The sequence below is a fragment of the Oryzias melastigma genome, linkage group LG8, assembly GCF_002922805.2.
Source record: "Oryzias melastigma strain HK-1 linkage group LG8, ASM292280v2, whole genome shotgun sequence".
NCBI classification, from domain to species: Eukaryota; Metazoa; Chordata; class Actinopteri; order Beloniformes; family Adrianichthyidae; genus Oryzias; species Oryzias melastigma.
This window is the reverse complement of record NC_050519.1, coordinates 20265988-20282901: the sequence shown is the minus strand read 5'-3', so window position 1 is coordinate 20282901 and position 16914 is coordinate 20265988. Positions and strand designations below refer to the sequence as shown.

Below are 16914 nucleotides of genomic sequence, written 5' to 3'. Positions count from 1 at the left end.
TTTTTCCTTCTTCTTCTTCTTCTTTGCAGCCTGGCTATTTGAGAAACGTGACGTGGACGCTGTCGAATCTTTGCCGCAACAAGAACCCCTCCCCGCCCATAACTGCAGTCCAGCAGGTCATGCCCGCTCTCATCCGCCTGCTCCACCACGACGACCGGGAGGTGCTGGCTGACGCCTGCTGGGCCGTTTCGTACCTGACCGACGGTTCAAATGACCGGATAGAGATCGTGGTCGGGACGGGTTTGATTCCCCGCCTGGTGAAGCTGCTCGGCTTTGACGAGCTGCCCGTAATTGTATGCATTTGCTTTCCTATGCTTTCAGTTGACGCCTCATGAGAATTCTCAGGGTTGTAAAGTAATCCCTCTGACCTTTCCTCCAGACTCCCGCTCTGCGTGCCATCGGCAACATAGTGACGGGTACAGACGAGCAGACTCAGGCTGTTCTGGATGCTGGGGCCTTGTCCATGTTCCCTAAACTGCTGCGCCACAAAAAACCAAACATTCAGAAGGAAGCCGCCTGGACTCTGTCCAACATCACCGCCGGGAAGGACTCTCAGATCCAGGAGGTCATCAATGCCGGACTCGTGCCGTACTTGGTGGACTTGCTAGTGCGGGTAAGTCGCTGAGCTTTTTACCCAATCTGTAACAATCAGAGCCACCCTTCACATTCCTGCAACCTCCTGTCTGTGCAGGCGGACTATAAAACTCAGAAGGAGGCTGTGTGGGCAGTCACAAACTTCACCAGTGGGGGCACTGTTCAGCAGGTGGTGTACTTGGTTCAAGCTAATGTGCTGGAGCCTCTGCTGAACCTGCTCTCCTCTAAAGACTGCAAAACCATCCTCGTCATCTTGGATGCAATAACAAACATCTTTTTGGTGAGTAGATGGTTTTTGTGTAAACGTTTTAAAGTCTTTGCAGCATTTTTACACCCAAATGCTTGTTTGAAAGGCCGGAGACAAGATCGGGGAATCCGACAAACTGAGTCTAATGATCGAAGAATTTGGTGGGCTGGACAAGATCGAGGCGCTGCAGGCTCATGAGAATGAGATGGTCTACAAAGCTGCTCTCAACCTGATTGAGAAGTACTTCTCTGAGGAGGTCAGTGTTGTGTGGAGCATGTGAACTTCTCCGTCTGAAGCTGTCTAACTGGGTTTGTCGTTCTCACAGGAGGAGGTGGTGCAGTGTGTGGTTCCTCAAGCGACGGATGACGCGTACGCCTTCCAGATCAGTGATGAACAAAGCACTTTCAATTTCTAAATGGTTCTGCTCATGTCTGAACTGCAGCCTCTATGCTACTGTTTGTCACTTGTTTGTATTTCTATGTTTTGTACAAAAACGTTTTAACTCGAGTTTGTAAATAAAGTTGGTGGATCTTGCCATGTTTGTCAAATACTTTTTTTATATAGAAATTCAGCTTTGTGCATTGGAGGATCATGTCTACAAAACAATTGGATTAAGAACAATCTAAGCAGCTTGGGGGCTAAATGTTAGAGTGAGTCAAAATTTTTATTTTGAGTTTTCTGAGCAGCTGGTTTCATGAGTTCTCCCTTTTTAATGGCTGTGTATTCCCTGAGTGAACAAGGAAAAACCCTTTTGGTCTTTCATTATCATCACCAAATATTCTAAGATGAATTTAGACAATGCATGACTTCATATCTGAAAGACTGTAGAAAAATGCAACATGTATTTTTATTTATCTCCCTTAACATATCCAAAAAAACACCTAATGTGAAAAGATATATTTAAAAGAAAACTGGTCAAAGACCCATTCTGATCATTTGATCTATTGTAAAAGAATTCCAAGTGGTTTGTAACTGCTGTTTTTGGCCACAAAATTTGTTAAAATTTGAGTTATTGCAGAGAGGCATGAGTTTAATAGAAATTTGCCTCTGACCTTTGAGACAGATGCAGAAGTAAGCCTGCTTTCATTTCCCATCATCCCTTTGTTTACACTCTCCTGCTGGCCGACAGACCCTCACGACTCCAACCTAACATTACATCAACATCTGTGCTATGGAGCCGTAGTTTTGAACCAGATGCTAAACGAGGACATGCATAGATCGATTTGACTTTTTATTTTTTCTTCTCCTGCTTGAGAACAATTTGAAAAAAAACATTCAGAAAAGCAAATTTGACCTTAATTCTGTTTACATATGTTCTCCATTATCAGAAAAATGCTACAAGAACAAGGTAAAAACACTAATATCATTGGAGTGGGTCATTGAAGGCTGGTGTTACAGGTTTGTGCTCCCTGAGTGACCAAGGTAAAAATAAAATGTTTATATTTTTTTACATAATCTCCGTTTTCTGTCAATCTCAATTTAAACCAACAACGGTTTATAAATGCTACTTCTCATATCCGAATAATAAAAGGGATATGCTGATTGATTATGCTTTATGTTCCCTCAAATTCATCTAAAGTCAACTCAATGTAAATAAGTAAGTTCTTTTCACAAAAAAGAAAATGGTTAACATGTAAGTATTTTTAGAAAGGTATTTCACTCATGGAGTTCTTTATTTGGAATATGGCATGCATAGTAATTCCAGTAATTTGCATAAATCATGCTTTTCTACATTGTGACAATTCAGTAATTATACATTTTTCATGCTAAAAGGCCTCAAATTAGCAATGAAAAGTGAGTTCCACCTGGTCAAAAGTAGAAAAAAAATTACATCTATAATTGATGTAATTGTTACAGATGGCCACCAGGTGTCACTAGAGAGGAATTCCAGACATCAAACCCAGACACAACTGTTTCATGAATCCAGCTGGCTGTGGCTGACATTTGCATGCTGCAGATTCCTTCCAGCTCACACACACTGGCCATAGTTTGTTTGTTGGAATGGTCAGCCTAATTATCTATAGGTGTGAAGGCATATCTGAACTCTGGTGTCTATCAAAACTAATGTGCTCCAATCTGCTTCGAATTTCTTGCTTCACTTGTAAATGAACTGTTGAGATAAAAAAAAAATCTCTGTAGATTTTTTTCAGGTCCACTTCAGTGTCTGGTTTGCTACAAAGAATGTAGTGTGAAAGCAAACCAAACTAGTTTGTATATGTGACTTTTTTAAAGAATTTAGTCTATTTTAACTGAATTCACATAGTTTTGATGCGGAATTAATCAGTACTAAAGGGTTATTATTTTGTCAAGGAGAATACGAGAATAATTAATACAATGTTTTACAAAAGCTTAATTTAAAAAACATTTATTATTGTATTATTGTTTATTTGTTTATTTGTTTTCTTTTATTGTTTAATTTAAAGGGCCCCTGGGGCTAAATTGATTCAGCAACACCCCTGTAAAATCGTAAAAATGGTGCTTATGTCACCAGCTCCTTTAACAAGGGTGTCAAATTCGATCACACAGGGGGGCCAAAATCCAAAACATATCTCAGGTCGCTGGCCAGACAGAAAAGACATTTATATAACAAGCTCAAACTAAATTTTTTGAACTTTAAAACTGTAACTTTTTTACCTAATTATGACCAAGATATATAGCATTACCTGCAATAATCCCAGTGTGAATGCTGTAAGCTGAATTTGGCCACTGAAGATGCTAATGCTGATAGCTGAAAAGGCTGAAATTTATAGCTAAAATTGCTGATAGCTGAAAAGGCTGAAATTTATAGCTAAAATTGCTGATAGCTGAAAATGCGGAAGTCGATAGCTGAAATCATTGAAGCTAATAGCTGAAAACGTTGAAGCTGATAACCAGATAAAATATTAGCTAAATTAGCCTCCTGAAGCGGGATCTACCCCCGGAGGCTCAGCAGTTCATCTCTCGACGAGCAGAGAGGAGGACTCGTCCGGGGTGGCGGCTCTCTCCAAAGATGTGAAGCCCAACGGCGCCTGCACGTCCACGCGGCCTGACAGAGGAAAGACCCGTCATTCTGAATAAATGCCGACTGCGCCGCGATTTTTGCTTTTTCGTGTTTTTTTAAAGACATTTTTCACATTTAGTAGCTTCGCTATGGCAGTTCGGTCCACATCCGGGCCACAGTGCTTTGACTCCATTATAGTCTAAACTAGCGGAGAGGTTCAAAAACATTTTTTTTTTATTTATTTTTTACTTTTTGAAGATATTATTTTTTTCAACCGTTGAGGTTGGAACCAAGAGGAAATGTCTAACCAAGGAATTCGGCGGAATGGCCCCGTGAAGCTGCGACTAACAGGTACCGAGAGACGCTTTTAAATCCCCAACTATATTCCCACACACTAGCTAGGAAGGTTGGGTGTATTTGCTGGATGAACCATTCCCATGGGTCGCGGAGTTGGCTCGCTGCCTCCTCTTTCCTATCATTTACGTATTGTAATTTTAATTGCCTAAATATGATGTAAAATGTGTATATTTTCCCACAGTCTTTCCACGAAATGAACAAATATTTTCAAGGAAGCGAAACGCAGCTCTAAATTGTGTTATTATTGTTCTTGGAAATAGTCTCAGCCTGATTGAAATTACCATAACATGAGTCCCAGGGTAGCCTAGCTGTGTTCGTTTCTTTCTATTTCTGTGGGAAATTCAAATGGTCAGGTGGCTTCTTACATATGAAGTAAACACAAATTAAAGTGCTCAGAGGAAACGAGAGTCGCCCGGGAGTCTCTGTTCCGCTGACAGACGCCTTCACGGTGGTAGTAGCTGGCGTTAGCCTAGCCAAACAGCCCGCCACTTGGCAATAATCGAGCCTTTATGCCCGCCCCAGCCCCGGCTAAGTTGACAGGCAGCCCCACAGGTTACCAGCGTCTACAACTGCCATTGAGCAGTGTCCCATAATATTTACTGGCAGACAGCTGCCGCCTTTGTGTTTGGTTGTTGCTAAAGGAGGTCAGTGTTGAGTCTGCAGGATGAGGGCAGCAGTCCAGACGGAACCACGTTTTTCCTCCAAAACACCTAATATGCAGGTCATACGGAGGAGGCGGGTTACAATGGAGCTGTTTGCTAGCTGACTTTTTTTTTCTTTCCTGCAGGTTTATGTGAGGGCAGCTCTGTTTTGACTGGGAGAGGGGTCAGACAGCTGCCTTTTTATTTGATGTATGGCCAAAGCCTGACCTGAATTTGGTTCAAGGTCTGAGCTGTTCCAGGAGGAAATGCCAAGTTAAATATTGAAGCTGGTGCTGTTTCTGATAGGAACAAGGGGAGTCAACAAGCAGATTTTTGGGCAAAAGACTCTTGATGGACAGGTTGCAGGGTGGCCAAGGATAGCAAGCTTCCCCCCATTCATGGTAGATTAGAGTTCATTAGTCAATAAAGATAGTTTTTGTTGAAAGGCAGGCTAAAAACCCAGTGACAATCGTGTTTTTTTTTGTTTTGTTTTGTTTGGTTTTTTTGTAGCATTTTTTGTATTAAGAAAATCAAGATTAAATTAGCATTTCTGAGAATCTATCCAAATTTTGGATCAAGATCAGACAAAAAAGATATCATTTGAAAAAGGTTGTAGCTGTGAGCCACCATTTCCTTGCCCCACTCCATTCTGATGCATCCTCTTTAGTAAATTGTACGATTAATCGACAACTAATCGACTTTTGAAATAGTATACAACTAATTTAATAGTCGGTAAGTTGTTGCTTTATACTATATGGAGTCAGAGTGTAGCAATGTTGAAAGGTTTACTGGAATATTGTTAGCTTTTTGGACTATTTTGACATTTATAATGTTTTTAGGCTATTTTAGAGTTTAGCTAATATTTCAGCTACATGCTAGCTGTTTTGGCTAACTTAGGGTTTTTTTTCAGTTTTTTTAGGCTAATTTGGCATTCAACAAATATTTTGGCTGTTTATCAGCTTCACTGTTTTCAGCTATCAACTTCAGCATCTTCAGCAGCTAAATTCAGCTAACGGCATTCACACTAGCATTATCGCAGGTGATGCTATATATCTAGTTTTCAGTTAATGATAGTTAAGATGTGTGTTTTACATCCACTTTGTGTATGTACCCGATGAGTCGACTAATTGGAAAAAATAATCAGTGATTAGTTGACTATTAAATAATCGTTTGTGCCAGCCCTAATCCATTTGTAGATGAACAGATCCACGTGCAGCTCCAATATTGCTCGTTATTTTTGTTGGACCAGTTAATTTATTTTGGGGGGGCTTTAAGCGTGTAAGCAAATAGATGATGGGAAATGAAGGCAGGCTTACTCCAGGGCATCAGTCACACCTACGACTCATTTTTGATGAACCGGTCTGCAGAAACTGTCCTAGAAAACGACATTTATTTATTTATTTATTTATTTATTTTTTAATTCTAAAAATGTCATAATTATAAATTAAACATCACTGGGCATGCTTTCACTAAAATCAACAGATAATTGGAATGAGGCTTAAAGGCTTCTAAAGAGAGTTTTGTTCATGAATAGACACTGGACGTTTTAAATTGCCTGGACTTTCTGTCCTCTTCATCTTGAAAGCTGCAGAAAACAGTGTGGTTGTGAACTGGTCACTACTGCTTGAGATGAACCGCAGTCGTTTTTAGGTGGAATGTAAAGAATGTGAGTCTGCTGTGAAAAAGCGGCGTGAGCAGACCTCACAGACCACCTCTCCTCTTGATACTGAGAGACACCACACTCCGACTCAAAACCTCATTTGTTTTTTTGTCCTACACAACAGTGGATTGTGCAGTAGTTTCATTTTCTTTCTTTCATCATCTTGTATCTAGTGGTTTCAGTTGCTAATCAACTTTTCGTTATTGTTGGTTTGAAACAACATATTTTTGGGCTTTAATGATAACTCGACGGATGTATTGCTTTTACAACGCAGATCTTTGTTGCCATATAAGCCCCAGCAGGGAATCAATTTATTGACTCAAGTACGTGACTCCACTTCAGCAGGTTCCAATCTACAAACTTCATGGTTGTCAGTGCTGAGCCTTTTCCGTCTGACCTAGTATTCCACATATGGAAGCGGTTGACACACAATTAAGCCAGCAACAATTGAGGTTGTCCTCTGTTGTTGATGATTTTTTTTCCTTTGTATATCCAGGTCAAAGTCCTGTGCTGGAACTGTGAGGCATGCACAGAGCATCTGGGTCAGTTTGGGGTAAACTGGACGTTTGCAGGCATGAGAAATTTGCCTCCTAGCTTCATTCTTTGTTTGTTGGATTGTAACAGAGCTGTAATTGGTTCAGCTTTTTTCTAATCAATGTGTTAACTTGCTCTCCGAAAGTTTAGTTTAAGGAAAAGCTCAGAGCAGCATGGGGATCTTTGCAGAAAGCCAATCAAAGAGTAGGTTAAAGGTTGGAACAGGTTTCTAGATTTTCCATGACATAATTTGGATGTTATTTGTATCTTTAGTTTAGTGTATTTACTGTCAGGATTCATTATTGTCTCAGTTTGTTTGTACGATATATCAGTAAACACTAGTAAATTTTACACTAGCTTCCAATAGAGTGCATTAATATATGCAGTTTTCTATGAATTACCCAATGGACAAGAATGTAAATGGAGCCAGGTCCGTTCACCGGGTATCCACTAAGACTGAATCCAAATTTTACCTCTCTGGCTTCTCCCTACCCTTCCAGTTGTATGAGGCATTTAGAGGGGTAGGGGTGTCCCAAATAGTTTTTTAAGGGTTAGCCATAGCTGCAGGGGGCTCTATATCCTTCCGCTATGAGGGTGTTCTCTCGTCGTGCCGCACAGAAAAAGTTCATTTCTTCATGTGGGTGTGCTCTGAAGCACAGAAGTTTACATTTAAATGTAAGTAATGACTTTCTGTTTTAAAGTTATAAAACTGATGTTGTTATGTGTCTTCCAAGCGCTGGCAGCTACTTGCAAACGTAGATTATGATGACGTCACCGAGGGGTAATGGCGTCCAAATTTGAAGACAGTATTTTTTTTCATAACTCTCTGCTTGAAGGTTCAGATGTAGGGGTACAGAGAAGCCGTAAGGGAAGAACTGGAATTCAGTAAACCAGTCAGGTCCAGTCGACCCCTATAATCTAACTTTACAACATCAATCTAATCATTTGCAGTCCAGTTTAAAAAACTATTTTACTTGAATTACCTCTGTAGTTAAATTAAATATCGGTCTTTAAATAGTTTATAAGTCTTTAAATTTAATTAAATCTTTGTAGTGCTGTTAAAATTTCCAATCCATTTGATTTAGAATTCAAAATATTCTAGTTTTTATTTTTAACTTTTTAATCTGAAACTGGCTTTTCTTCCGTATGAATAGAGATTTCACATAACTCGAGATTTAAACTGAGTAGAGGTCACAATTGGACTATAAAAGCAGCTGAAGCTTCTCAAATGTACTGTATTTATAATATAAGGGCAGACTAGAAAATAAAACCAAAGATCAGTTCAAATCATAGCTGAAACATAAATTTAGCTTCTCTGTACCCCTACATCTAAACCTTCAAGCAAAAAAACAACAAAGTGGACAAAGTGATTTCTCTTGGGAGTCAAAATTTGATATGGAATGAAGAAAATTCTTCTGATATTCAATAGTTTGAGGCAGTTTGGTTGGTGTTTTTAAAAAGTACCTCATTTCATACCCAGCCCAAACAGCCTCTGCCCGTTGCATGTGGAGTTTTTGGAACCACAACAGAATTAACACCTCTCATGAGTCCAGATATCTGTCAGAATATGAGGTCATAGTTAAATGATGATGGTTATTAAGTTGTAAATTGCCATGACTGTAATTAAGTCCACTCATTATACTTAAAACATTGTGAGCAGCTCATCTGTCTGTCACTCCAATTTGCACATCTGGAGTCTGTAGAAGGGCGTGTGCTACACTGAGATGTCCTGTCAAATTTCACTCCGAAAAAATGCTATTAAAATAATGTCATGACAATAAACATGGAGTGTCGTAACCACTCAAAAGGTTACTCCATAGTAGATATTTTTTCTGTCAGAAAACAAATACAGCAGCAAAACGAAGCCACAGTACATGTAATAAAGGAACAGTTAAGTCGAATTGTAATTTGGAATTACTAAGAAATAAAATTAAATTAGGAGTCCATTCAGATATGTCAGACTATATCAATGTAATGTAAGATAGTTACTTTTTTTTGGTAATAAAGTAAATGATGAATAAAAGTATTAGTAACTTACTTAAGCACAGATTTTTACCTGTTCTTTTCATTGGTTTTCTCATCTTTAGTTGCACTTAAAACGATGAATCTTTGGGAGAAAATGCATATGCATCTGCTAAACTTTTTTCTTTTGATAACTGGAAAGAAAGAAGAGACCAATTGTCTAAGGACCTATAATGTGGTCTATAAAGGGAACGTACAGCAATTCATTTTTAGCTGTATTGAAGTGCTGTTGTCTAGTAAACTGGAGCACTTTATTTTGGGATTTGTACTAAAAATAAGGGCAGGCTGGGAAGTCTTCATGTGTTTTGGAAAAATGTTGAAAGCATTTAATAGCAATCCTTTAAAATAAGCAAAATTTTAGTTAAAAGCATGACATTAAACAGTTTTCTGTGCTTTTTTTAAAGAAAAAAAATACACATTTTGGTCAGATCTAAACTTGCCGGTAAAATATTTGAACATTTTAAAATATCAAAATACGCTAATTCAATGGTTTTCTCTGGATTTCTGTCAGTTTTGGTATGACTTGTATTTGAAGACGTCTGTAACTGTTTGTATTCTAGGTGACTGTTGTTGCTAACAACCTCCATGTCCATTTGAACCAGATGTTGGAGATATTTGCCAGCTATTAAACTGGAAAAAATATTACAAGCAAGCTGCTAAAACCAACACTTGTGGTGAGAACTTCCCCTTGACAACAAGGGAGAGGTTTCCATTATGCTTTACAGCTGATCACTCCTGCATTATGTCACACACAAACACAGCTAGCGGCATCACACGCTCAACCCAGCGAGGCATAAATTACCCCATGAAGGTACGCCTCATTGCTTTGTGCGATCATTCATAAATTCTGTCATGCATGCATAACCCTTGGTGTGATTCAGAGCACTTTCCATGCAACCATAAACATGATGACACGCGGCTCAACACAAACCCACAGCGTCTCCTGTAATGTGATTTGGACACTGCAGAAAAGAGACTACGTCCTTCTCCACAAATATGGAGCCATCAGCTGTTTGTAGTCTAAAGGGAAATGAGTCATAGGTGGCAATTATCGGATTTGATGTGCATCAGAACAATAAAAAAGAAAGCGGTTGCTGTGTTGATTCTTCCTCTCAGATTCAGGTTTTTGACATTTATTGCCGCTTCTTCCCAGCTCTGAGTTAACATGTGACTCTTCAACCATATGGTTTGCTCATCTGAATTCTTTGGCACACTTCATACCAGCGAAGAGAGCTATCTCAGTGGGATACCCTAGAAGTCTCCATTCACATTCCCACCTCTTCCTCTCTGAGTCACTCCTGTTCTTTCCGAGTCTTTAAGCTTCTTCCCTCTCAGACCAAAGCACATTTCAGTCCCACCCATGCAGACCGAGCTTCCTCTGCACTCTGCCTCTCTGTCTGAATCATTCTGCTGGGTTTCCTCTCCTTTTATTTAATTGCGTCTGATGAGCACTTGATGGTGCCTCTCTTTCCTCTGTGAGATGACAGACATGCTGGATACAGATGTTTCATGAGAAGAACACAAACATGGTTCAGCCATGCAGGAAAGCAAAACCATTCATCCTTTCCTTTTTTAGTGCAGGTTCCTTCTTTGGCTGTAGTTTACAGAGCGGTGTCTATGGATGTTTGTTGTTTAATTGGAGAAGAAATCCCTGCAGTTGTTCACAGATGGGGCTCTGGAGAACCTGGTGATTAAGAGAGTTTTAAAGTGTTGGTGAACTCATGTGGTCTCAGTCAGAGCCGCTCTTTCAGAGTGGCTGTATGGAAGTGATTTGGGTGTTCAGACAGGATACTTTAGAAATACGCAGTGATTAGCTGCATGTGGTGAGCTCAACTAGCCCATCATAGGCTTGCAGAACGTTTCCACATCTTGCTTGGATAGTTTATGCAAGTAAACAAAGTGAATAATGGATAAGTTGAGTGGAGAAAAGGAGGGCAAGACGATCTATAGTAGAGAAATGGAAACAGGAGTGTTTCGAGTAATTATGGCACATGAGTTGTAAACATTTTCCTTCCCCCTGCTGAGAGTCTTCCATCATTTTTAGCCATTCTACCTATTAATTGACTGGTTGAAGTCTGCTGTTGGTTCAGTTGCTCTTCTATTAAGACAAAGCCTTCTGTAGTGGTTCTGCTCCCAACCACTGCCAGCAGTGGTCCAGAGGAGAGCAGAGTAAGGAGAGAGTAGCTTCCAAGAAAGAGAAGTGCTCCCCAAACACTTGTCCAAACTTCACCCGAACAAGCAGGAAGCAGAATAATTTCAGTGTTCCCTAAAATAACAAAACTGGAAATTTCAGTCGGGTTCTCGCCATGGACTCAACAGCACTTCAAAAGTCCAAATGTTGCTGTGCTGCTTGATCATGTCAGTTTGTAAGACTTGGTTTGAATGAGTGGGCAGCATGTGTGGTTTGTGGGAACTAGCTCTTCCTGCTGAGCTGAGGATCAACACTTCATAATGACGGCTCGGTCCAATTAATCTGAAAACCAAGGATGATTTCTTCTGTCTTTTCCAGCCTGATGAAGAATTTATGGAGTACTTGCTGGCTGTCATTCAGCAGTCTGATCAGCTTTCACTTTCTGTTGAAAGAGACATCAGTATGTTATCACTATAGGCATTTAGTTAAAATACCATCTCAGCTCTATATCGTGTTGAGTGTTTGACAGCCTGTATGAACAAATATCTGGAGCAGCTCTGCGGTGTGACTGAAAACTTAAAGGTGATTCAAGCATGACTGGATGGCAAAATATGTAAAAGGATGAGACAACTTTAATTATACACCTTTCGCACTCAAATACAATTTCAATGAGATGCAGAATAGCTTTGACAGCATTGAAACAAAATGTTCAAAAAATGTTAAACAGCTACAAGAAGACATTGAAAGGACATTTTGCAGGTTGAGTGCAGGCAAGTCAAATGAGGGCAAAGTTTTATATTTGAATACATATGCCCTGCGACCTCCACCTCTGTTGTGCCCTCTGTCTTCGTTCAACAGTAGCTGGGTTGTCTCCTTTAAAAGGGTTTCAGAGGGTTCTGAAAGTGGGTTGATGTAAGCTGAGGAGTATTTAAGATAAATTAGACGGCTGCAGCTGAAAGTCGCTTTCTCTGGTTCTATGCTGAAGCTGAGTTTTTCTTGCACATCTCAGAGCCTTGCCACCTGACAGGTGTTGAGGCCTCACACCATGAGATCTATGCAGCAGACACATTTTAACATCAATTCTTTATTCAAATGAGAGCCAATGTAAAAACTGTAGAACATGACTGATGCAATCAGTTCTCCTGCTTCTGTTAAAACTCTGACAGCAAAGATATAAATGAGCTGCAGTTGACTGGTTTCTTTAGAGAATGTGAAATACAAACTTTAAGTAGTAGGCACTACTTGTGTGGTTATTGTTTATTCTACTGTCAGGCTTGTGTTGTATCCTAGTACTGACTACCCAACAAATCCTCTTTTGACCTATTTAATATCATATAGAGAAATTTCCTTTGAAACTTTATCACTCTTAGTAAAAATCCCTAAACATGCCATAACTAGAATAGTTTAATTTCTGTATGTATTTTGGATTGTGCACTAATTTGAAATATAGCTCCTAAATACTGTAAGTGCCAAGAATATATAAGATTATGATGATTATGGTTTAGACTTCAGGGTTTGCTCTGTCTTTGCCCCAATCAGATGGAAATAGAGATTATAAGTAAGAACATCCCTGTGGGCTCGGGAAGTGCTTTTCTCTAAAGAAAGACCTTCAAAGACCCGCTCTCTCTTAACCTGGAAGTGGTGGTTAATGGGTCAGAATTGGATTAGTGAGGAGTGTGAGGAGAAGTGCGATAGGGATTCTTTCCTGCAGGCTTTTCTCCCATCATTTCTGCCTGACTGTCTGCTGGCTTTTCCCTCCACGGCTCTGGCTTTTCTCTTCCATGATTCTCACACAATCAACTCCTTTGAAGTGAGAGCATTTCTGTGCCAGAGATAACAAAATGTGGCACATAATTTGATTTATTGAACAAGAAATAAAAATAATAAAAACACAAAAGAACTAGAAAAACACAAAAGAAAGTCAGAGAAAACGTATATCATTTACTACCAAAACACAAATTTTATCATTTGAATAATGCTTGCTCTTCAGCTTGTGCTAAAGATCCAAATGTGATTGAATTTTGTACTTATGGATTCCACAAAAGCTTGATAAAAACTAATTTTCCAATTAAGATGGCTTTAGTAACCACAAGAAGTCACATGAGCGATTGTAGATGTATAGTAGGGAATACAAGTGTAATAGAAAATAAAAAAAATAGGACTTTGTGTTTGAAACTTCTTTCTAATGTGCACAAGAAACCTATGTTATTAGAATAAGACAAGAAAAACAGTACCATTTCTTTCCTTGGCAGAATCATTTTTATTGAATTGAGTGGTTAAAAAAAACTAGACACTGCGCTACATGGATCGTTTTGATCTCTGTATATTCATTTTATTATACTTATTTTTGAAGTGTTGTAAAGTATAAAAGATTAACTCCAGTCCAGATGACTCCAAATTTTTGTTTCTTAAAGTCAAAGCAGAAGTTAGTCCATCAAAAGATGCATCATAAATCTTATTTGGCAAAACAAAGCACAATCTGTTCAATCTATCTTGCACAATCTTAGGGGATCATAAAAAAAAACTTGGTGTCATGAGCCAAGAGTTCAAAGTAAGTGTTGTCTTTCCTGATGACATTGTTTAATCAAAGAAAAAAAAATTCTTTTGATGGACTTCCTTTTCCTGACAGTTTTTACATATGATCTATTCAATTACATTTATCTGAGGATATCTTTGAGGTGTTTGATAAAATGTTGATATTCTTATCCGTCGTTCACATTTCTGTGGTCAAATCAGCATCACTGGATTTTTGGTGTGAGTTTCATCCAATACTTACGGTAGCAGGACTGAGAACGCTGGAAAATCTCCACCAGACTCCACGGAGCTTCTTGATGTGACCACGGAAATGTGAACGGCGGCTCATTTGACCGCAGTTGGAAAGGATTGTAAATCAATGAAAGAGCATTTTGATGTTAGCTTTGATTATTTTATCAAGAACTCTGAGAAACCAATGATTGAATGTATTGATCACAGTCAATAAACATTGGAGAATTAGCTAAAAGAGTCTTTGGTGAACTGGAAGGAGAAAGAATCAGGATTTTGGAGGAAGTTCTGTCCATGAAGATCTTCACTTCCTTGTCCCAGCTGACATCTGGATCAGAACCATACGGCTGGACATTACTGACATTATTTGACATTTTTTTGTTGCAGCGGTGAAGATTTACACTAGTGAGACGCAAAGTGCTCACACACCGGCTGCGTTGGTGTGCATTCAAGCGGCTACTTTCATTGAAAAATCTATGCAAATGTGCGTAAAGCAGAATTCCGTACTTCTACGCAAGTTTGCATAGACTTTTCATTGAAAGAGGCCGCTTGAAATGTAAGCACTTATACAGCTATCATAATCAGACTGGGGGTAATTAGGAGCGGAGCTGCTCAGCTGAGCTCCAAAGCCACACCCCCCTAGGGGAAATTTTACAAACAGGACGCTTCAGATCAATATGAAAAATGGCTTTTTAAGACATTTAGATTTTAGAATTTTGGTTAAAAATGTAATAACTATAATTAAAACACTACTGGGAACATTTTTTTGAAATAAAAAAATTGTCATTGGAGGACTTTCAGATTTTTTTCTTTGTCAGCTGCTGAACCTTTTAGTCTGGATATCAATAAAAAGCCTGTGAACAAGTCCATAACATCTTGATAAAGTTGGCTCTCTTGCATTCATAGTGCAGCTGCATACTCACAAACTGATGTGGGTCTCCTGTGGAATTGTTGAAACCCTGAGATATTTTTGCAAGATACAAAAGTGATGCAGAAAAATCTTTTTTTTTTCCCAGACAATTTTACAGAGCTGAATTGATGAATTTTCTCTTTCTCTGTCATCTACACCAGACTCTAAAGGACAGCATGTATAGGTTAAGTAGAAACACGTCCCTGAAACTATAAGTGTTCTCAGCTAAATTTCTGATGGTTCTACGTGCAGCTTATTTTCTTTTCGTCGTCATGACTTCATTTTAAGCAGAGGAAGCCTCTGCCACTTAACATTTAGTGCTGTTGATATTTGAACCATTCAAGCTGATTGCAGAACGATGAATGAAAATGCCACCAAAGGCACATGTACAGTATCAAGGTTCTACATCCTTACAAAGAGCAAAAATCGAATCTGTGAAAAACTATATGAAAAAGATTCAGGACTTTTAATTTTAGGCTTTTAAAACACTAAAAACATGTGCATTTTTGCAGAAAATGTTATGTTTTATGCTTTGTTTATATTAAATAGGTATCCTGATCTAGTACTGATCTTTTTTTTAAGGAAACAAAGCATTGGTGAAAAAAAATGATGCTTTCAATTTCTAAATCAATCATAACTCTTCTTAGCTTAACTTAAACGACTGGGAATTGATATTAATATATCCATGTTGAATAACATCCATCTATCCATTTTCTATATTCGTCTATTCCCGTTCAGGGTCACGGAGATGGTGAAGCTTTCTCAGCCGCTATTGTGTAAAGCAGGGGTCACCAACACGTCGGCGACTGATGTGGTGCTCGCGGGCGACAGGTCGCCCGCGAGCACCACATCAGTCGCCCGCAGGCCTCTTCTAAAAATAGCACAATTCACTTGTGAGCTGCTCGAAAATTTAATTTTAGTCTGATGCGATTTTTTTAAATCACACCTGCCTTCATAAAGGATTAAAAAATTGAAATATCTTACAGCTATATTGTAACGACCCTACTTGTATGTTAATAGTAGCAGGAACGCCGCAGTGACCCAAAGGCGAGTTACTCTTTCACTGTCTGGGGAGGAGAAACGTCAGTGCCCTGAACATCGCACGACCCCGAAGAGTCTCAGGCAGAAGTAGTCCACGAAGCAGACGGCGTACTCTCACTTTCATCAACAACACCCATTTATTTTGAACACACATGAGCAGCCAAACAGTATGAACGTGACTTCTGCTCACAGCTCCCTCACTCATGGTGAGCAATGTAACACACCCCAGATTTCCCACTTCCCATGAGTCTTAGGAGCTGAAGGCGGGGCTAACCCCCGGGTCGCCACACTATGTTCATTATTTCTGAAGCCAAAAAACAGCCTGTCCCACTATTTTTCTTTTTTTAAATCGTTTTCTCCTTAACGAGATAATCAATAGTCGCATTTCCATTAACTCTGAAATTTCGCAAATTGGAATTTGGATAATAAATTATCCAAATGGAAACACCACAGTTTTGAAAAAAATGGCATTTTTCGAAAAAAGAAATTGCGCTTACAGGAGGAAATAGACATTTTTCGCAAAGCGGAAACACTTTTTTTCTAAATAAATGCGCTTCTCGGTATGAAGCGTCTGATCTGAGCCTGCACAGCTGGCGCATCGGGAGGTCCCGCAGCGTCAAAGCGCTTTATAAATTGCGGGTCATACAGAATCGCACAGCAGCTCCTCCTCCTTTCCTCGTCTGCAGACGCACTTTTGCAGCTTGGAGCCTGAAGTCTCGTGAGCGCGAGCGCCGTGACAGAAACTTGAATTTATGCTGTGGTGTTTTCAGACAGAAAAAAGGTCCAGATGCTTATTTGTTAGAATGCTTTTTCTTTTAACCACTGAACAGACTTCTCTCTCTTCTGAGTCGAGCTGCGCTGCACGCGCCCCAGACAGAGCTGTGACGTCACTCACATGCTCCCTTTTAGTGAATGAAATAAAAAAAATACTTGTTGTCCTTCATCCTCGTGTTTTTAATGACTTATCGCGTGAGTTGGTTTGTGATTTATCGCAAAATTATGATTTAATGGAAACAGTGTCATTTCCAAACGTT

At 39.3% G+C, this 16914-nt stretch overlaps 2 protein-coding genes across 3 annotated transcripts in view; both read left to right on the top strand.

Annotated features, from left to right (window-relative positions):
- kpna2 (karyopherin alpha 2 (RAG cohort 1, importin alpha 1)) overlaps positions 1–1376 on the top strand; it is a 4043-nt gene extending 2667 nt beyond the window's left edge. For both annotated transcript variants that reach the window (XM_024272855.2, XM_024272856.2), the window contains exons 7-11: positions 30–293; positions 380–613; positions 692–874; positions 948–1097; positions 1167–1376. In XM_024272855.2, the coding sequence (XP_024128623.1) occupies positions 30–293; positions 380–613; positions 692–874; positions 948–1097; positions 1167–1256 (921 nt within the window). In that variant the 3' untranslated portion in view covers positions 1257–1376. The remainder of the gene's footprint in view (positions 1–29; positions 294–379; positions 614–691; positions 875–947; positions 1098–1166) is intronic.
- A 2366-nt stretch (positions 1377–3742) lies between these two features.
- The window catches only part of smurf2 (SMAD specific E3 ubiquitin protein ligase 2), a 61742-nt gene continuing 48570 nt past the window's right edge, over positions 3743–16914 (top strand). The window contains exon 1 of the mRNA XM_024272322.2: positions 3743–4172. Within this exon, the coding sequence (XP_024128090.1) occupies positions 4121–4172 (52 nt within the window). The 5' untranslated portion in view covers positions 3743–4120. The remainder of the gene's footprint in view (positions 4173–16914) is intronic.